This window comes from Cornus florida, unplaced genomic scaffold (genome assembly GCF_030987335.1).
Source record: "Cornus florida cultivar Cherokee Brave unplaced genomic scaffold, ASM3098733v1 CherokeeBrave_3.0.0_Hap2_Chr04, whole genome shotgun sequence".
In the NCBI taxonomy this organism is placed as follows: Eukaryota; Viridiplantae; Streptophyta; class Magnoliopsida; order Cornales; family Cornaceae; genus Cornus; species Cornus florida.
Genome location: NW_026775574.1, coordinates 7,019,572 through 7,042,848, shown reverse-complemented (window position 1 = coordinate 7,042,848; position 23,277 = coordinate 7,019,572). Strand labels below are relative to the sequence as shown.

The 23,277-nt window shown below is 34.9% G+C and overlaps 1 protein-coding gene and 1 pseudogene across 1 annotated transcript; both read right to left on the bottom strand.

Annotated features, from left to right (window-relative positions):
* Positions 1 to 7,425: 7,425 nt before the first annotated feature.
* Positions 7,426 to 10,321, bottom strand: LOC132304679 (transcription initiation factor TFIID subunit 7-like; annotated as a pseudogene).
* Positions 10,322 to 17,695: 7,374 nt separating this feature from the next.
* Positions 17,696 to 18,532, bottom strand: LOC132302631 (uncharacterized). The gene has a single exon (XM_059799540.1). It carries the CDS (start codon positions 18,430 to 18,432, stop codon positions 17,860 to 17,862), a length of 573 nt encoding a protein of 190 aa, XP_059655523.1. The 5' UTR covers positions 18,433 to 18,532; the 3' UTR covers positions 17,696 to 17,859.
* Between the last annotated feature and the right edge of the window lie 4,745 nt (positions 18,533 to 23,277).

Below are 23,277 nucleotides of genomic sequence, written 5' to 3'. Positions count from 1 at the left end.
AAGGGGATTAACTCAATCACTCGGGCAACATGACACTTGTAAAATTTATTTTTATTTATTATTAATTAAGATTATTTATTAGACACTGATAATTGGAATAGCAAAAAAAATATATATATATATATAGATCTTTAAATATATATATATATATATATATATAGATCCTTAAATATAGTAGTAGTAACAGGGAATTACTCAGTAACATAATTAATAGAGTGTTTAGCTTCACGAGCAGGTTTGCCCTATTCCAATTCCCCTCCCCCTAGTTTATCACCGAAAAAAAATAAAAAATAAAAAATTAGTAGAATCCATAAACCTAAATAGAGACCGTACAAATAAAATAAATTAAAACTTTAAAGACCAAAAATTAATCTTTTATTTTATGAAGAGGAGAAGAGAAGAAAGAAAGGTATTATGTCATATGGATCCCACTTGTATATATTTATTTGTGAACACTTTTGAATTAGATTTATCATAGAATTTTTTCCCCTGAATTACATAGAATTGATTTGTTATGATTCATTAACTAATTGAAAATTTTATTACTAAATTTTAAAAACGAAGTTTTAGGAGATATTTTTAAATTGAGAATTAATATATATATATATATATATATATATATATATATATATATATATTTTAATTTCAAAGTGTTCACATTTAGTGATTGGTGAAATTACTGCCACTTAAACTTTTAAATCTTTTTCAATGGCACTTATTGATTTAAATAATACTCAAATTGTGTAATAACCTCACTTAATTGAATAAATATATTTTTCTAAAAAACAAAATTAAGACCTTCAAAATTAAATACTACCTTTGCTTATCACATAGTGCCCAAGTCTATCTCAAACTCTTGCTTGTGTGTTTAAATCCTAATGATTTTATATGACCTTATTCCAAGTATTATCTTCTCCTCATTCCTAATCAAATATATATATATTTGGCTAATTTAATTGCCAAATATATATATATATAGTGAAATATAATTAAAATCAATAATAATATGATTCATGAATTAAATTTGTCCCTAAAACTCGTTAGAGGAGCGTGTTTTTCAACTTCATGAAGGAGTTTGGGATTAGTTATGTGGCTTTTTTAATTGCCAAATATATATATATATAGTGAAATATAATTAAAATCAATAATAATATGATTCATGAATTAAATTTGTCCCTAAAACTCGTTAGAGGAGCGTGTTTTTCAACTTCATGAAGGAGTTTGGGATTAGTTATGTGGCTTTTCCAGGAGGAGAGAGAGAGTTCGGAGTTTTAGTGTGTCTGACAAGACAAGAATGGGATGGAGTGAGAATCATGATTATCTCGCGCGTGGAATTACTGATCACCGTCTGATTTAAAACTTGATCGATATTCCGCCGAAGGGTGGTCCCCATTTTTCATCAACAACTTAAATTTATTTATTTTAATTTTTTCATTATTTTTTTTTTAAATGAAAATATAGGATCACCGTATCATATATATAAAAATATATTTAACCGATCATATTTAAATAACTGATATGCTATTTTATTATCTATTTAAGCAATCATTTTCAGTTAATTTAATTGAAAGTACAGCAACTCATGGAAGCTCAGCTTCACCAAACTTGAAAATGGTCCCCATGATGTGTCCAAAGCTGAGTCCGACCTCTTCAGGAACTAGCGCTGTGGTCTTACACTCTTGCCATGATAACCATGTGTGAGATTTTGTGTGTGTGTGTGTGTGTGTGGGCCATATTTGGCACAGCCAGTCTCAAAATGGCTGTAATAGTTGAGGACAAGGTTCAAACGAGGAAAAACTTACATGTGGAGACCTAATAAGCGACGAAATGTTTCGAGGAGTTGAAAATAAGCATAAATTCGAAGATCTTTTCGGGACTTTGAACGGGCTTACAGTGACGTGAAATTCATTTGTCATTATAATGAATTGGGTTACTATTTGGTTGTCATTATAATGATATGAAATTCATTTGTTTAAACTTGGTTACTGTTGTTTAGAGGTGAATTTCACGTCATTATAAAAATTGATAGTGTTGAATTTCACCCACCAAAATTTACATAATATGAAACAAAAGGTTGCCCAAATATATATTGTTGTGGTTTTATGAAGCCTGATTAAGTAATTTTTTTTAAAAAAAATTTAATTATATAAAAACTTTAAGAGTACTGAATTCTAGGGATAATCTGTTTTAACTTCCTTATTGGTTTAAGGAAAATTTAGTTTTTTGATTTGATTTAATTTTCTTATTGGTTTTGGATTCTACAAAATGTAAATTTTTGTAGGACAAGTTTGGGGACTCTATAAATAGGGTAAGAAAGTTAGAGAAAAATGTGTGTCAATACAAAAGAGAGCAATTGAGAGAGATTGAGAGTGAATTTGTTTGGTGTGCTCCATGGACGTAGCCCTAAGATTTGGGTGAACCATATATATCTTGTGTTCTTGTGTGTGATTTTTTTTTTTTATTCTTCGTGATTGCTTGTTTATTTCTTGAACAGTGTTGTTTATTTTGCGTTTCCACCATAACAACTGGTATCAAATTCAGTTGATTGCGTAGTGCAACTCTAACAACTGGTATCAGAGCCTTTGGTTGAGAACCTAAGGCACAGAAGGTGTTTGACGAAATTCCGAAAGTCTTTCGATCAGATCTGTCCGTTCGAGTGGGAGTAATGGCATCAGAAGATAAGACATCCACATCCATGATCGAGAAGTTCGATGGTACAAACTTCGATTTCTGGAAGATGCAAATTGAAGACCTCTTGTTTCAAAAAAATCTGTATCAACATTTGGGAGAAAAGCCAGAGGATACAACGGATGTAGAATGGGAATTACTTGATAGGAATACTTTTGGCACCGTCAGATTGACGTTGTCAAAGTCAGTTGCCTTCAATATCAAGAACGAGAAGACGACGAAGTCTCTTATGACAGCCTTTTCTAGTATGTATGAACAGCCTTCTACAGCGAACAAGGTGCACTTGATTAAGAAGTTATTTAACATGAAGATGGTCGAAGGTGGTAAGTTCAACGAACATTTAAATGCGTTCAACGAGATAGTTGGGCAATTAGAGTCTGTTGATATCGACTTCAAAGACGAGGTCCGAGTACTGCTAATTCTAGGGCAGTTACCCGAGAGTTGGAGTGGCACAGTTACAGCGATCAGTAGCTCTGCAGGGAAGACCAAGTTGAAGTTTGATGAAGTTGTGAGCATAATTCTGACTGAAGAAATCAGAAGGCAAACTTCAGGGTTTTCCACCAGTGGTTCGACGTTGAATGTTGAAAGTAGAGGCAAGGGTTCAAACAAGAAAAAGGGCAACAATAATAGAAACAGAGGCAGATCCAAGTCAAGAAATGGAAGGACACAGTCTCAAAATTTCAGGAATTCCATAGATTTCAATGACATTGAGTGTTGGAATTGTGGAAAGAAGGGACATTACTGTGCTGATTGCAGACTTCCAAAGAAGGGAACCGAAAGAAAAACTGAAGCAAACTTTGTCTCAGAAGAATCAGATGATGCATTGATATGCTCTTTGAAGAGCAAGGTGAAGTCATGGGTTTTAGATTCTGGCGCATCGTTTCATGGTACCTCAAACAAAGAGCTATTTAATAGCTATGAACCGAGTAACCTTGGTAAGGTGTATCTTAGTGATGATCAGCCTTGCAGCGTCGTTAGGAAGGGTGAATTGCAAATCAAGTTGAATAGGTCAGCTTGGAAGTTAAAGGATGTGAGACACATCCCTGATTTGAGGAAGAATCTGATTTCGGTGGGACAATTGTCAGATGAAGGTTTTGTTACAACCTTTAATGGAGACTCGTGGAAAGTTTCTAGAGGCGCTATGACCATTGCACATGGTAAGAAATCTGGCACTCTCTACACAACTACCAATGCTTATGGGTCTATAGCAGTTGCAGAAAATAAAGAAGATCACAACCTTTGGCACCAGAGACTAAGTCACATGAGTGAAAGGGGGCTCAAAATTATGCACTTAAAGGGAAAACTACTAGGCATACGGGCAATTGATATTGACTTCTGTGAGAGTTGCGTGATGGGTAAGCAAAAGAGGGTCAGTTTTAAGAAGAGTGACAGAGATCTCAGAAAGGAGAAACTTGAGTTAGTTCACACATATGTTTGGGGGCCAACCACTGTTTCATCCATTGGCGAAAAATCCTACTTCGTGACTTTCATTAATGATCACACGAGGAAGGTATGTGTTTATTTTTTGAAGCACAAATCTGAGGTATTTGATGTGTTTAAGAAGTGGAAGGCCATGGTGGAGAATAAGACAGGTTTGAAGATCAAGAGGTTGAGATCAGACAATGATGGTGAGTATGAAGACACTGGGTTCAAGAAGTTCTGTTTTGATAATGGGATCATATTAGAGAGGACTGTGCAAGGAACCCCACACCAGAATGGGGTGGCAAAACGGATAAACCGAACATTGACAGAAAGAGCCAGAATGGGGTGGCAAAACGGATAAACCGAACATTGACAGAAAGAGCCAGAAGTATGCGCATACATTCGGGTCTACCCAAACAGTTTTTGGCAGAAGCGGTCAATACAGCATCCTACCTAATTAATCGTGGACCATCGGTGCCTTTGGAGCATCGAATACCAGAAGAGGTATGGAGTGGCAAAGAGGTAAATCTTTCATGGTTAAAAGTTTTTGGTTGTATTGCATATACGCATATTAGTAACCATGATAGGGGGAAAGCTCGACCCCAAGTCACTAAAATGCATCTTCGTTGGGTATGGCAGAGATGAGTTTGGTTATCGACTCTGGGATAATCAGAACAAGAAAATTATCAGAAGTAGAGATGTGATTTTAAACGAGAAGGTGATGTACAAGGATAGAGATGCAACACAGTTAACTAGTCCTATACAGAGTAAGCCTGAATTTGTTGAGTTAGATAATGATCCAGATAGTATTGATGCGGAACAGACAGATGAGGGTTCTTGGCCAGAACTCACAGAGCATAGTTCACCGCAAATTCCAATTCCTATGCCTGCACCTAAAAGGTCTACGCGACCTCATGTACCGAATAGGAAATATTTGGATTATATGTTATTCACAGATGATGGTGAGCCTGAATGCTATGATGAAGCATGTCAGGTTAAAGATGCTAGCAAGTGGGAGCTTACAATGGAAGATGAGATGAAGTCCCTTATCTCTAACAAAACATGGGAACTATCCAAGTTGCCCAAGGGAAAGAAAGCTCTTCACAACAAATGGGTGTACAAGGTGAAAGAGGAACATGATGGTTCCAAGAGATACAAGGTGAGAATGGTGGTCAAAGACTTTCAGCAAAAGCAAGGCATTGACTACACAGACATTTTTCCCCGGTTGTGAAACTGAGTACCATTCGCTCAGTTCTTAGCATTGTTGCAGCAGAGGGGTTGCACCTTGAGCAGTTAGATGTTAAAACTACCTTCCTTAATGGTGACCTTGAGGAGGAGATTTACATGCAACAACCGGAGGGTTTCTCAGTCAAAGGGAAAGAGAAACTAGTGTGCAAATTGAAGAAAAGCTTATATGGTTTGAAGCAAGCCCCGAGGCAGTGGTACAAGAAGTTTGATGGTTTTATGAAGCGACTTAGCTACAACAAGTGCAATGTTGACCATTGCTGCTACTTCAAGAGGTTCAAGTCAAGTTTCATTATTCTTCTACTTTGTGTTGATGACATGTTAGTGGCAGGTTTTAATTTTGAAGAAATTATCAAATTGAAAAAACAGTTGTCTACTGAATTCGAGATGAAGGATCTTGGTGCAACAAAGCAGATTATTGGGATGAGGATTAGCAGAGACAAACATAAAGGTATTTTGCAGTTGTCTCAGGCTGAGTACGTTGAACGGGTTTTGAAGAGGTTCAACATGAATAATGCTAAGGCGGTGAGTAGTCCCTTAGCTAATCATTTCCGCTTATCTCAAGATCAGTGTCCGAAGACAGAAGATGAGAAAAACTTCATAGCTAAAATTCCATATGCCTCAACCATTGGAAGTTTGATGTATGCCATGGTGTGCACAAGACCAGACATTGCATATACAGTGGGAGCAGTAAGTAGGTTCATGAAGGATCCGGGCAAGCTACACTGAGAAGTAGTAAAGTGGATATTGAGATATCTACGGGTACAACAGACAGATGCCTATGTTTCAAAAGGGGCGAAGTGAAGCTACATGGCTATGTAGATTCAGACTTTGCTGGCGAGGTGGACCACAAAAGAAGTACTACCGGGTATGTGTTCATGGTGGGTACAACTGCAGTTAGTTGGGTTTTGCAAATACAGATGATTGTAGCGTTATCTACTACAGAGGCAGAGTATGTGGTGATGACAGAGGCTAGTAAAGAGATGATTTGGTTACAAGGTTTGTTGACAGAGTTGGGATTCGAACAGGAGAAGAATGTTTTGCACAGTGAAAAATGTTTTGCACAGTGATAGTCAGAGTGCGATACATCTGGCAAAGAATTCAGCATTTTATTCAAGGACCAAGCATATAGGATTTTGGTATCACTTTATCAGATTTTTGTTAAAATAATTGGCACCAAGAATCCGGTTGACATGTTGACCAAGACAATGACCATAGAGAAACTGAAGTTGTGCGCAACTTCAGTTGGTCTTCTAGCTTGAAGACAGAAAGAAGCGCACCGACATGTATGGGACGTGCATGAGAAGAAGATGGAATGGGTTTACAAGTGCTCCAGCCTCCAAGTGGGAGATTGTTGTGGTTTTGTGGAGTCTGATTAGGTAATTATTTTTTAGGAAGATTTAATTATATGGAAACTTCAAGAGTACTGAATTTTAGGGAAAAATTCAGTTTCCTAATTTGTTTTAACTTCCTTATTGGTTTAAGGAAAATTCAGTTTCCTGATCTGATTTAATTTTCTTATTGGTTTTGGATTATACAAAAAGCAAATTCTTATAGGACAAGTTTGGGGACTCTATAAATATAGTGGGAAAGTTAGAGAAAAATATATGCCAATACAAGATGGAGCAATTGATAGAGATTAAGAGAGAATTCTCCTTGCAATTCTTCATCTTTTTCATAATGAATTTGTTCGGTGTGCTCCATGGACGTAGCCCTAAGATTTGGACGAACTATGTATATCTTGTGTTCTTGTGTGTGATTTTTATTTTTTATTTTTTGTGATTGCTTGTTTATTTCTTGAACAGTGTTGTTTATTTTGCGTTTCCGTTACAACAACTGGTATCAAATCCGGTTGATTGTGTAGTGCAACTCTCACATATATGACTATATATAGAATATTAACCCACATTACTTAATTTCACAAAACCAATAGGCAAAGTATCCTAATGTATATACAATCTTATAAAACTCCACATGAATCCAATGAAATAGATATATTGCCCAACAGAAAACTACAACCAGATCAAAATGGAGAATATTATAATCAGATATATCAGCTTTGCTGTTCAATATATACATATTTCTACATCAGAATTCCGATTTATATGGAATCATCAGACACATCAGAATCACTTCTGTCAGGCTCCCCAGCATTTGTTCCAGTCTCCTGAACATCAGACTTCGCTGCAGGAATAGGTACCGGTTTCTTACCTGCACTACGAGCATTCTCATCACCATCTTCCTCCTGATCAGCTGCCACTTCGACATGTGATCTATTCAGTCAAGGAATAACGATAACGTGAGAACAGAGCTCCCAATAGCCTATTTTTTCTTTTCCCAGAACGAAGTATGTCAAGTCAAACCAAGAAAATGAAGTTTTCTATTCGGCCAAACAAAAAAGAGAGTTTATATAAGTCTTCAGTTTCTACTTTGTATAAGAACTGCTGCACTCGGTGATTCTAAAATGTTGACTTAGATGGCATACTTCATTGGAAAATAAATTAATTTTTCACAATTTGATGGAGGTTTTTAGATGTCAATTCACAGTTGTAAGCTGAATCAACATTTTGCCGTTTAGTGGTTATGTATGTGTCACCACTATCTGTCTATTTTGAGTTTCTTTAGCCATCACCATAAGGGGTAGGGGGTTGGATTCACATCCCAGTTTAGGCATGTGTGTGTGAGCGCGCCCCTATGTGTGTGCTTGTCAGGAGAAAAAGAGAAAAAGGAAGAGGGTACGAGTGTGTTACTTGACTAAATGAAACAAAATCAACAGCAAGGATATCAGCATTCTCAGCTGTTCCGCCAGCCATGATGTTCACCAGATCCTTCTCAACACGTCGTACAAGCTCAGGCTGGAAAATGTAACAAAATCATAAATCAGTAAAAAAAACTTGGATAAGAAAAATTATATAGTGGAATAAAGCAGAAAATAAGGATTGAGGAGGAAAACAAGCTAACAATGTGGCTACATCCTAATCAACGTCAGTAATTACAAAGTTTAGATAACTCTATGTAGGTGAGATGATAACTTCCCATTTGAAATCATGTGATGCCTACATATGCAGCTTCTTTAAATTCTTTTCCCAAAAAAAGAAGTGCAATAGAAATAACATTAAGGGCGCAATCAAGAGTCTACTAATACATTTAGATCAGGCTCCCTACGAAATCTTCTCCTTCGAGCATCCCTCATTGGAGGAGTGAGGCCATGTCAGTATTCCACCATATCTGGAGCAGTATCTCCCGCTTCTCTCACCATATGCATCTGTCACAACCCCACAAATTCGTGGAATTGCATTAAAAATAAAGCAATAATGCATTTAATTGTAAGGAAATAATGTCAAGAAACAGGCTACTTGACCAATGTCTGCAGTTTTGATCAGCCCGTTATCATCATAAGTTTTGTATGATTCCACAGTGCAAGGGAGATCCAAGAGGGATGTGGGAAAATGATCGTTGCCTATGACAAACGTGCCGCTCCTCCCATCCTCTGAAACATAAAAAATTCTAAGTTCACAAGTCAACCGAGAGAGAAAGAGAGGTGAAGTTGGGCAACTATTAAATCAGCAAGTGTTTACTTTATATCACATTTTGTTCTTAAATGCAAGGGAGATCCAAGAGGGATGGGGGGAAATGATCGTTGCCTATGACAAATGTCCTCCTCCTCCTATCCTCTGAAATATATAAAATTCCAAGTTCACAAGTATACTGAGAGAAAGAGGGGAGGGGGGAGTTGGGTAACAATTAAATCAGCTAATGTTTACTTAATTATCACATTTTGTTCTTAAAAGAGTAATGCAAACACGAAAAAACATGTATCACGACCTTACAAACTCAAGTGGTCATCATAAAGCATTTTCCTTCTCAGTATTACAACTCTAGCAATTATTGTTCTTTAACACGTTCACTTCTAAGCTACCTTAGGGTAACAATAAAAGTGTCTCCCGATTATTCTTCAGTCGTTATAAGTCAACATATAGATCACTGTGGTTTCAATTCAAACAAAACAAATTCAAGAGAAATTTCATGAACTTATGGAGCTTTGGGAAAGTGATACTGCCTTAGAATGTCTAATGCCAGACAGACTAAACGTGACTCAAAAGTCAAAACTTAGTTATGCAAGGTGCCAAGTTGATGCTGCCGTGAAACTGAACTTACTTCTTTGAATTTTCTCTTCCTTAGACTTCTTATGAGCTGCACCACCAGTTGACCCGGGCCTGTTGTGATCTAACACAATGTTGAATTTTGTACGCCTTATCCTGTTGCTCAGCTTCTCATATGGATAGTGTATAAAATAATTGTTCAGCATATTTCACATGATCAAGTGCAACACTATTTCCCGACTAATTATAGTTTCCAATTTTCTTGTCTTCTCGTCTTAGACTAACAGTGTGTTCTAATGGGAAGCCAAAATACTAGATCAAATAAAGAGGAAAACATAAAATTCAAAGTGAAAAACTACATATTTTTACGAGGGGAAAAGAGAACTACATTTAACCATATGTTTTCTTTAAAGATATCATCTAAATACATGGCAGCCTAAAACCAAGAGATATTTCAAAATTTAAACCATTTCTCAAGTAAAGGATCATTAAAAATAAAATAAAAATCCCATGTCGTTTAAGTTGCACACAATGAAACAGTTGTTTCTTCAATGAAATATTCACGTACAATGAAATCTAAATGAAAATAATATTTGGCGGATGAAAGTAAATATTGCTTAATTAAGGGTAGAGAAGCAAAACAGGGTGCACCATGCATCTTTTTAAAGGATGTCAACACGCAACAACAACAAAGAGATCCAGTGGATGTTAGTTTTAAAGAAGTTCAAAAATCTTTGATACATATTCTCACCAGAGAAAGACAAATCCAATGACTTATCCTCAGAAGAAGCATTCTTACTCAAAAGGCATTCTATACGCTCCGCAACAGAAGGTGGAACTCTCAGTATGAACTGTTCCTCCATGACTACAAAATATAAGGCAATTGCATATCAGATTTAAGAAAAATATTATTTACATCCTGAGCATTCTATGTACATGTGTTTTAGATCCTCAATCCAAAGCTACTCACTCCAAGTAATAACTAACGAAAGCATTAGATCAATAGACTTGTTCAATTTAGATATGCCAGATAATCAAGATTTGAAAAGCCCACAACATAGATGATTTACACACACAAAAACCCGTAAAGAGAAAGAAACAGTTTTGTCTGAGTCCCTAGGAGAGCACAGAATGTCAAGTGTGGTCATATGAGGCAAACGCAGAGCTGAGATGGATTTACGATAACAGATAAGTGTGTGGTTCCTTAACCCGCTTCATTAGAAAATAAAGCTATGTTCAAAAAAAAAAAAATTTAGTTCAAACTTTAAACGGGCGAAGTACAAAACTCCTCGACTTGTAACATCCTCGACTTGTAACATCTTCCAGTAAACCCTCGCCTAATGTTTTACCAAAGAACCCTACTCGACTTGTAACCATTTCCAATAAATCCCTCTTGTCTAACTTTTTACCAAAGAATCCCCTCAACTATTTAAGGAGGTAAAATAGTTGATATTTGGACCAAAATGCCCTTTTATTTAAATCTTAATTTTTTCGAACTTCAAAAACTCATATCTCATAAACCGTACATCCAAATATTGCAAATAATATATGCACGGAAAGCTTATATAAGAATTCCAGAAATATAAGATTTGTTTAACGAAACTTCATAACCAGAGAGAAATAGACAATCTAAAAATCTACCACAACAAATTTATTTTATTTTATTTTTTATAAAATACTCGGGTTATTTACAAGAAAATTTTTAGAATTATTCATTTTCATATGGAGCATAACATTAAAAAAAAAAAAAAAAAAAAACAAAACGCCCCAACAGAGACCGAATATTCATTTTTATATATTTTTTTAAATTGTGAGTCTATAAAAGAATGAAAATACTTTGACGCATGTCATGAAATCGATCTCTGTTAGGGCTAAATTTTTTATATATTCGACTCCATATGTAAATGAATAATTACAAATATCTGGAGTATTTTATTTTTTAAAAATAAAATAAAATTGTTGGAGTAGATTTTTAGATTGCCTAGTTCTCTCTGGTTATGAAGGTTTGTTGTATAAATGTTATATTTCTGGAATCCTTATTTCATAAACTTTCTGTACATATATTATTTACAATTTTTAAATGTACGGTTTGTGAGATATGAATTTTTGAAGTTTGGGAAAATTAAGATTTAAATAAAAGGGCATTTTGGTCCAAATATCAACTCTTTTACCCCCTTATAGTTGAGGAGGGTTCTTTGGTAAAAAATTAGACAAAAGGGATTTATTGGAAAGAAGTTCCAAGTCAAGGGAATTCTTTAGTAAAATAATAGACAAGGGGGGTTTACTGGAAAAAGTTACAAGTCGAGGGAAATTTTCTATACGTTGACCAACTCTAAATTAAATTTCTTCTAATTTCAAATCCAATGGGTCAATTCGGTGCTCCCAAGTATAACATAATTATAGAAACTGATTGAACCATGCATTGTCATGGATGCAAAATAAGTATGCGATGCTAGGTTATTTTACTGCCAAGCAATGCTTCTATTGTTACAAAGTTCTATGGAGATGAATCCTTCCACAATATAGATAATCAGACATATGCCCATAAAAGCAAAAATCAACAAAAACCCACAAAATAATACTGTAGAAACATTGAAAGACATGTTTAAAGAAAAAATGCCCAGGTGATCAACTAACATAAAGGCAGATTAACAAGTACTGTGTTGTCCACGTGATTGGGTTACTCTCGTTCGAACCTTTCACCCTCCCCTCCCCTCCCCTCCCCCTACCATTCTTGCCAAAAAATATATAAACATAAAAATAAAAACATATAGGCAAATTTGCAATGTCTTACACGCAGCAAAGAATGACAATTATAAGGATAATAAAATCAAATTAAATGAGTAGAACTTGCAGAGTCACAGAAATCTTTGTAGAGAACACAATCAATAATTTTGAGAGAGAGAGAGAGAGAGAGAAAGAGAGAGAGAGACATCACATACCTGAAGATGGAAGGTTAGAGAGGGCACAGAGCGTGCGTGAAGGTGTGCGCGCAGAAGTTGCAAAGTCGAATGGTGTAGAACTTGGAATGGGCTAGAGATTATGGACAAAAATATTGGGCTGCTTATGTTACCAACTCATGTCCATTTTGGTGTAGGCATTGCTTAGATAATGCCCAACTCAACTTGGGTCAGATTTTTGGAGTCTATCCAATAAGATGGACTTGCTCTTGCTCTTGGTCTTGGTCTTGGGCTTGGGCTTTGGTTTACCAAGGTTCATGTATTGTACTCACTATTTATTAGTCACCCATGTGTGACTAATCCTGTCATAGACTCTCAGAAGCTCATTTAAGACATACATGCAGCTCACATTTTTAGTTTATGAGCTATTCATATTAATTACTCACTCTATTTTAAAATAAATGTCTCTTTTGAAGAACTGTGTAAGTCACAATTTTTCAAAAGAAACATTCTTTTTGGGACAGAAAAGTAATAAATTAAAAGATGTATTAAATAATTTATTTTAATTTTTACATATTTTACAAAATCATATCAAAATGATGATTATATGTGAAAAACTCATTGCTCTTCATACCATATGGCAAATGGATCCTGACCATCGATGCGTACTTCAACTCTTATATGATGAGGTGCACCCTAAGTCACACAATTCGTTCAAAGATGTTTTGCTCTCAAGCTTCGCACACGAATTTGCGATTTGGGAGTGAATTCGCACAAAATCCGTGAATTCAATTTTTGCTCCAAATTCGCGATTTTCATACTAATTTACTTTATACAACTAAATTTGTTAAAGTCTAGTGATATAGAACACTTATATTACCATATATGCATATATTACTTACACTATTACTCAATATATATATTGATTACTTAAATTTCATGTCTGCCCCAACTATAAGGTATTCCAATACTACAATAAGTCACGCATTACTAGTGAGAAAAGTTAACTATAATAATGAATATATTTGCATACGAATTTAAATAAATAAATAAATATAAAATATATATGTCATGACCTGATATAATTTTTTTTAAATCGAATATACAACGCTCTCAAGACGTTCCTACTTTAAAAAATTTTAAACTTTGATACTTTTGTTCTGTCACTTTCTTTCCCCCTCTCACTCTATGTGACCTAGAGTGCACCACAGCACAATTATTATGTGATTCACGTAGAGGGACAAAAATCCTCTTTAAGTTAACTACCCTACACATTATCATAAATTGAGTTAAAGGGAGTATTCAAAATGTACCTCATATAAAAAGTCAGATGAGAATACATTAATAGGGTCAAAATTTCAAATTCATTTATTACTTACCAAAAAAACTGTAATAATAATAGTATGCATTTGTTAGTTGTATCTACCCAAGCTTTTAATTGTTCACCAAAAAGCTACGGACTACTTTTAATTGTTCACCAATGAGCCCGTGACTACCTACTTTCGGCTATGTTTACTTCAATTGGTACTAGTTTGGATGGGCCTAGGTCCACTTGTAATTAGGGTTGGCTTGTAAGTTTGCTCAAGTGGTGGATCATGTCCCATGTGGCTGTCATCATATTTTCCAGCTATTTGGGGTTAATTATGGAAAGAAAAGCGCAAAAATTGTAGAAGACAGCTAATGTTAACCTCTTTTGGTAAGGAGAGAAAACATGAAATGACAACACTTTATTGCTTTCGTAAAAGATTGTTTTTATTTTATTTTTTGAAGGGTAAAGAGTAAACAATCAGAGATTTTATTTTATTTTATTTTTTTGAAGGGTAAAGAGTAAACCACCGGAGATTTTATTTTATTTTATTTTTTTTGAAGGATAAAGAGTAAAGGACCTATTTTTTTGAAGGGTAGAAAGTAAACTATTTGTATAAAAGTTAAAAGGTAAAAATGTCAATTCATTATCATTAGAGTCTCTTTGATAATTGTATCAAACTTAAGGGTGTCTTTGTCCCAAAAGTAACTAAGTTTTATCTTAATGTCCTTTTAACATATCTCATGGGTGTTGCTGGACTTTACTCAAAGTCTAAAGAGTATACAAAAACTTATTTGGTTAAAAATACTTGAAAATTATTTTTAAAATAATCTATTTTTAGATAACTTGTAAATAGTTTTTTGTTTTTTTCTAATTTTTAATAACTATTTTTTGAGTGATAAATCAAACATGCAACCACGTAATGAATAAAGGGAACTTACAATAGAATCAAAAAGCTAATATATGTGAGCCAAAAAAAATGATATATGTATTTTGGTAAAGTATTTGTAAGTTATGACCATGCAACGAGTGAAGGGTCCTACTTTCTTATTTATTATATACTTAACCAATTTAAAGAATATGTTAAATAATTCACTCTATTGCAAGAATTATTTAACTCCTCAAATGAAATGAATGCATGTCAGACCTGATCACCATAAGTTTCAATGAAAATTTTGAAGCTATTAATGACAGCCTTTAATTTCTAGCTCTGACCCACTGAGGTAGAATTCAAGTAGTACTGAAGCAGAAGTTTGGGAATAGACATTGGGTACGCACAACCTATACCAGCCTTTTTTGAGCCGTTAGCGTCGAGTAGGAGTAGGCACCTATTGTGGCACGTATGACTCGGTTGACCTGATGTACAATTCGCTCCCAATATTTTTCCAAGTTTGGGATCAATTCACGTAAAAGTTGGTTTGAAGAATGTTTTAATCATTTATGGGCTCATGAGGCCTTTCAAGTTCTCTATCTTTAATCTCTTGTAACTAGCAAATCGAATGGATGTTGGGTGTGCATACTGTACACCAAATTTATTCAAGTCTTAAATGTTGAGCAAAAATAACACATATTGTGCACGTGTAACTCAAATGAGTTGGTGAACGATAAGCACCCAACACCTTTGCCAAATTTGGGAATTGGTACCATTCACCTAAAAGTCCCGGTAAGAAAATGTTTAATCATTTATGGGCCCGTGGGGCCTTTCAAGTTCTCTATGTTTAATCGCTGGTATACCCTCCAACATAATATTACAGCTCATCTAATCAATTAATGCAATTAAGAATTTTATTTCATATTTCTAATTTTTCCCCTTTCCAGTTAAAATGTTCCGAATCATCTCCAAATATAGATATTCATTCCCAATTCAACATATTAACTTAAATTTTATATTATAAAATATACTACCTTGGTTCCAATTTAATATTTATTTCCTTTTCCCTATTTCAATTTCAAGAAAACACATTTAATGCATAAATTGCTTTAAATAAAAAAAAGATAAACTTGCATACAAAATACCTTACGAAAGAATCCATTGATGACAAAGACTTAAATCAAGCATAATAGCATTACTCTTTTTTTATAAAAATAAAAATTATTTGTGGACAAATGTATTTATCTCACCCCAACATCTAAAAAATAACTAAATAACTAATCTTGCGTTTAGTTTAGTGTGCAGGAATGGAATGAGATGTCTATTCCAATCATTTTCTTATTTGGTATGCAATTTAAAGTGAGAATGACCATTTTATTGGAATAAAAATCTATTCTACTGCTAAATCTATGGAATGGTCATTCCATTCCCAAACAATATTTTTTAAAAAATCAAGTTCTCAAAAAATCCTCATGTTCTAAGTCCAAAAACCACCATCACTATTATTGCCACCTTCAACCAACACACCACCGTCACCTCCACTACCTTTAGCCACCTCCACCCCACTTCCACTGTGGCCACCCCTACCATCGACTTTCACTACTGCCACCTTCTTCCACTAAGGCCACCTTCTTCCATCACCACCTTCACTGTCTTCCACCACTGTCATTGCCACCACTACCACGACCGTCTTCATTACCACTACACTGTCGCTGCCTTTATTATCACTACCACCTTCCACCTTTGTCACTGTCACCACCACCACCATAGCTGTCTTCTACCACCATCACACCGTCGCCACCTCTACCACTACTGTCGTCGACTTTTATCACCTCTACCACCACTGCCGCCGTCGCCACCCTCGACCACTACCGACACCTCTACCACCATCGCCACCAACTTCCATCACCGTCACCACCGCCGCCGCCATCTCCACCTTCACTTTCCCCGACTTCCATCACCACCACGTACCACCTTCCACCACTGCTAACTCTACCTCCACATCCACCTTTACACTAATAACACCTCCATCGACGACGACGACGATGACGATTGAGTAATGTTTTTAAGAGATCCTTCTCATAAGAAGAGTTACGAATATTCTTATTTTTTAATTTAAATATATTAAATAATTATTTTGACTCTTCACACATTTCAAAAGGTTGTTTCATCTAATGGTTAAATATGCTAGGTAGGAAAAGCTCATGACACTTCTCATGGAATAAATATTTGGTGCATTCGAGCCATCCAAAATGTACATGCGTCAGTTGTGCTGGGTGCACCCAATACTTACTTACTCTATTTTTACAAAACAATAATAATAATAATAATTTATCCATTATTTAAATCGGGAGCTCATAACTCTTTTCATGAAATAGATAACGGGTGTGTCAGTTGCATCTTGCACATGCGGGCCATCCAAAATGTACACGCCTTAGGTGCGTGCACCCAATACTTACTCCTTTTCATGAGAGACATCTCACTCTCTTACGACCATTAGTTTAGATAGGTTAGACTGATTCTTCTCATGAAATAGATATTAGGTGCGACTAGACGCATCCAAGCCGTCCAAGATGTACACACATCAGCTCATGCAGTTGATGGATGGCTCGGATACGGTGCTGGGTGGCACCGGATGGATGGCTCAGATGTTAAATTAAAAAAAAATTAAAATTTCCTTCTTCATTTAAAAGTCTAATTTTTTCCATTCAAAATTCTCAATTTTCTTTGCAATATTAATAATAATATTTCACACCAGTCTACGAGAAAGGTAATAGTGGCCAAGGTAGGTAGGTGCCTCTAAATAATATTACAAAATAGAAAAGGTGGAAAAAAATAAAAAAAATGGGCGCTTAGAACTTTTGTTGCGCAAAATATATATCATTAATTTTAGAATTACTTTGGTGTTTCCTAATTCCTGCATTTGAAATGATAGGGGGATCCAAATCCCTTGAGAAAATATAGTATATATTGAATTTTTATGATATTCATAATTATCCTCATAATATCTAAAATTACAGTTGATTTTTGATCTTCTACTAATCGTTTCGTTTGGGAATTTTCAACTGTAAGGATTTGTTTTTCCATCTCTCCATTTTCTGGATTTTCAAATATTATATAAAATTTAATAATTTTAACATCTAATTTTCATCCAATTAAATAACTAAAATCAATCAAATCCACATCTCTGTATTGTCCACTCTTAAGCAATAGATCAACAACAGTCAGATCTGGCTGAAATTTTTGGTATTCCTTAGCCCTGTTTAATAAAAGAACAAAAAAAACCTTTACAATATGCTTTTTCACTACAACATTTCGCCGTTACTACTGCGCCGGCAACGTTTCCGACCACCACGAGCCATCCGGGTATTCCGATGACCCGAATAATTGATCCGAATGAACGAACAACCCGTCTAACGCAACGTACTCGCCGTTATTAATATAACTATCACCACCAACGATTCCCAACCCGAACGAGTCGTAACTCGGGATCTCATCATCAAACCCCCATAACTCGCCGAGTCCGGTCGAGTCCGTCGGAACTCGGACCAACTCGGTCTCTTCGTTGTTCTCCGCCTCGCTTGACGACGCAGTCGACGGGGGGAGGCCGAGCTCGTCGTCGGAGGCTTCCAAGAGGTAGCCGAGCTCCGGTTGGGAATCTCCGGCGTCTGACGTCAGATCTACAACGTTCGCCGGTGGAGCCGGCGACACGGAGATCTCTTCTTCGAAGCTCTTCATAAATGAGTCGAGGTCAGGACTACTGGTTCCGAGATCCGAGTCGTCGAGATTTAGGAGGTCGTCCCTGAGTCTCTTCACCTCGGCTGAGTCCAGCTCTGACTCGTCCCATTCATCTCGTACTCGCTTCTTAGTGCTTTGGTCTTCCACGAACGCAGACATTGAGAAATACTGAAAAGCTGGTAGAGCTAGGGTTAGGGTTTCGATTAGAAAGAGAGATAATATGAAATGGAGTGGATGTTGTGGAAGTGGCAAAGAGAGAGCCAAGTTTATATAGTAGTGACAATGTAGAGAGAGAAAGTAGAGGAAAGTAGAGAGAGATAGGAAGAGAAAGAGGAGAGAGAAAGTAATGATGATGGGGACGCAGGCGCGTGGGAGCGAATACTTCGGCCATCACGGACGTTGTGACTTTTGCTTTTTTCGATCCTTTTTTTAACGTGTATCCGTTTATTTTGTTTTTCCCAATTATTTTATTTTGTTTTTGTATTCGTTAATTAACTCGTTTGAATTTGGTGTTTGAAGTCCGGTCAGTTCGGCTGGGCCCACCGACCTAGTCAAGCCTTACGCTATCTGTCAGCCTTTAGTTTTTCTTGGCTTTTCCTTTTATCTCGGCTCGGCTGGTTTGGACTGGAGGTTTTGATTTTGGGAGATGGTATTTGTTTGCTTTGATAATTGCCATAATGGGAGCAAATTAAATTAGCGGTGAATTTTTGGATAGTTTGGTCAATTTGGTTGAAAATTTTGAGGTCGATGAGGGGATACATGCTGGCAAGCCAGGCATTGCTTAGCTTTTGAATTGCAAAAACAGATTTTTATGTTTTGAGATACTCCAGTAAATAGTCAAATTTACCCTAAAAAGATGGTAAATAAATAAATTATACAAAAATTATTAAATTGACCAAAAGGTAAAATCATAGTTTCTACTGTACTACTTACTATTATGAGAAAAATCTAAAAATGATCAAGAAGTTTCACAGGTTGTCCTTGATCTTTAACAGATAATCTCCCGGGCATCAAATTTTTGAAGGACTTGGCTATGTTGCGGTGGGTAGGTCATTCATAGGTATGGTTAATGTGATCCAATTACACCTAGGCATTAATTATAAATTTTAAAAAGTGATAAATAGGGGTAATAATTTTTTTTAAGAATAAATTCAATCACCCATTTTCTTATGCCTTCCGCTTTTTTATTTGTTAAATAATTAATAAATTAAAAAAGTAAGTCTAGTAATTCACTACAACTATTCGGTACAAGAATCATTTTCTATTTTCTTATATATTGTTTCCTGATTTTATAATTATACACGACAATACTTACATCCAGTTTGAATGTAAATCGTCTTCATTATTTTTAATGTAAATCAATAATTTTTAATTATCTAATCAAATATGGTGGATATATAGACACTTAACGAATTAAAGATAATGGATATATATATATATATATATATATATATATATATATATATATATATATCATCATCTTTGATTTGTAATAAAAAAAGAATTTTTGGTCCATATCAATAATGAGAATGATATATATATTCACTAGTGAAGACATAATTTTTGTCTATTATGAATTATTTATGCATTTATTAGGGTGAGTAGACAAGTTTTGTCCATCAAATTTAATGTCAAAAGAGATCAATAATTAATGATTAGAATAAGGAAGAGAGAAAATGAAACACAAATAAAATAAATAAGAAAAATGAAAAGAAAATTTTATCCTTTACTCTTTGTTGCAGATGTCTCGATAGCCTGATTAGTGCTTATGGTGAATTTTAGAAGTATCAGATTTCGACTCTTTACATCTACTCATCTAACTTCTAATCTTTCTTACTTTTTAATAAAAATAAAAATCCTTTACTCCTTCTTAATGAAAAAAACTTAAGAGTAAGAGTAATAGAAATAAGGGAAGAAAAAACGAAGATTAAAAAATAATTATAAGAATGTATCACATATTTTGTCGAATTAAATTAAATATATTTTTATCCAATTTTTTAAAAAAATAAATTATCTTATTCAGATTATTAATGGACAGTTGAGTTAAATCTTCATTGGTAATTTAAAATTTTTTAAAATATATAATATTATAATAAATTATTATAACGAATGAGTGGTTGGTGATCCAATCAAAAAAAAAAAATTTAAATTATTTAATGAAACTAACACTTAAACTATATATATATACACATTATACCCGTAAGTCTCTCATCCCGATGTGGACATGGTCACCAATTAATTTGTGATGGTTGCTTGATAAATTTTCTTTAAGAAATTAATTAGTTCATTTTCCATAAAGAAAAAATATACTATTGCTTAAAGATTGTTCCACCTAACATTCACTTTATTCAGCTGCCTGTCACGTGAGATGCCATGCTACTTGCAAGTTTAATGCAATACGGTACGGCGTCCAGAAGTGGATGCCCATAAAATAACAATATCTGCTGATTAGACGACAAGTACAACTCTCTCTTGTTATTGTCCGACACGCACGACAACCCATCGACATAATGGGACCCACTACACAGCGCCATGCCCCGTCTAGTATTCTCGATTACCCGAAGACCCAATCTCATGACAAGCCAAGCCAAGCCAAGCGAAAACCCAAGCCGCAAAAGCGGATCATTATCCACCGATTTCGAGAAGCCCAACCGCCCAAAACGACGCACGCTGATTGGCCGCATTAGCTGGCTGTCGTCGTGTCCTCAAGATGGGTGTAGATTTGTTAGACCCGACCTTTTTCGGGTTAGGCCACGTGGATCGTTCACTTTTTTCGGTACTTTTGTATTTTCACGGATATCTAGATAGATTGATACGGTTTCCAAAGTGGGGCCCGCATGGGTGGGTGGTGGTAGTGGGGGGTGGGGTTAAGCCAATAATAAATGTAGTCACGTGATGCAGGCATGGTTTCGGTGCTTTATCAATGTCATGGTTTTCACTTTCCACGAGGTGGAACAACTTAGGAAACTGTCCGTTGGGGGAAAAGGCTGTGAGTGTGGGGCCCTCACGGTAGGTTCTTTATTTATTGCCGTCTGATCAATCATTCTTTTCATTTAACGTGATTCGTGAAGATCGGACGGCTGAGAAGAAGAGGTCAACTGATATTTTTAATTTTTAGTTTCATATACGGATCTGGGAGCAGCCGTATTTAGGTACGGCTCTACTCGTGTTAATGAGGTAGATGTAGTAGTCAGAAAGCGTGCAATGCATCTTTTATTATTATAGTAGGGGTAATTTGGTCATATAATTAGGTAATGCCGGTTCAATTCGGGTGAACCGAACAGCTTGAGGGGTCAATTGAGATTGAATGTGAGTCTGAAACTACCAATACAAATTCAACTTAATATTCAACCAAATTTTTTTTTTTTTTCAATAATTAACACTTTTAAAGCTGGTCAATGTTGGTTTACAAAAATTGTGTTTAAATCAGGTTTATCTAGAATTAGTCTCTTCATTGCGCCTCACATAAAAAATTTCAAAGGGTTGAATGTAAATCTATAAATAATTGTAAACAAACTGTAAAAAAAAAAATCACTTCCAAAGAACCATTACATAATAAATCAAGATTTGAAGAGCATACCAAATTGATTATGATTACTTGTATATAAAATATATTTAAAAAAGTAAACACTTAAATTCCAGTCTAATCCTAACTAAAACTTAGGGTACGGGATGCAGGTATGACACGGACACCACTGTAACAAATTTATAGAAAAAAAAAATCAACAACAATAATACAATTAGTAGATTACACTCCATCTTCCATGATACTTCTTCACTCTGGAAAGTGTGACTCACAATTTTGTAAATTTGGTCACAATTTTTAAAGTAGACAAGTGTTACAAGGAATAAGGAGTATTTTGTTTCACATCGGATCTAGATGAAAAGTAAAAAGGGTTATAAATGGGTGGGTATGCAGCACTGTTCATCAACTTAAACTTTTTTGAATAAATGGACAAGCGTCTACCCGTTACAATTAGTATCATAGTCAGATCTAATCCTTGATCCGGTGTCATGCCAAACATCCTGCCCAGAAGGCGTTTGGGTTAGCCATCTAGGTAGGCAGGGTGGCTCGATCGTAACGAGGGCGTTCTAAGTTCAGGTGGGAAAAAATGTTAGAAGGGGTATTTTGTCTCACATCGAATACGGATGAAAAATGAAAGGGGTTATAAATTGATAAGTATGCAATATTAGCTAACAACTTAAGGTTTTCGGTAAATGGATAAGCGTCCACCCGTTATAACAAGTATTATGGAAATTACCGAGGGAGTAATAAATACTTTTTTTATATATGAATTTTTTTTTTTCTTTATCAATTTTCAACAATATTATTAATCTAAATACAATCATTAATATAACATAAAAAGTTCGTTTCAATATATATATAAAATAATCATTCTTAGTCATCAGTTGATAAATTTTGAACTTTTCTTAATAATTATGTTATATTATTATTTTTAAAAAATATATTTTAATGTTTAAAGTTTATTAAAAATGTGTTATAAAGTGTCAGATAAGTATTGAATATGTGTTAAAAATTAAAAAAATATATTATAAAATTATAGATACGTATTCGCAAGTAATTAAAGAATATAGATATTTAATACGTATTTGATACAGGTACGTAGTAAATATCCATTTTTGTTAGCTTAGCATTTGTTTTGTAAAAATAATTGTATAAACTCATAAAAAATTGGATCCGACTCCATTGAATTCCGTTTGGATCACCAAAGTTGCATCACCATTCATTTTGCATACTTGAGACTAAAAGAACCTCACTCCAAAAGTCCGACATGCAATGCATGTGTTTTTTATGTCTTACAATAAGTCTGATTTCTCAATCAAGTAATGCTACCTTTGATTTAAAAGAAGTATTAAATAATTAACACGATATGTCATATATTTCAAAAAAATTATCACAATTAAATAGTTAAATATGAAGAGATTGTGACTATTTTCATGAAAGTAACATTATATCATATTGTTTTCTTCTTTTTACTAGCG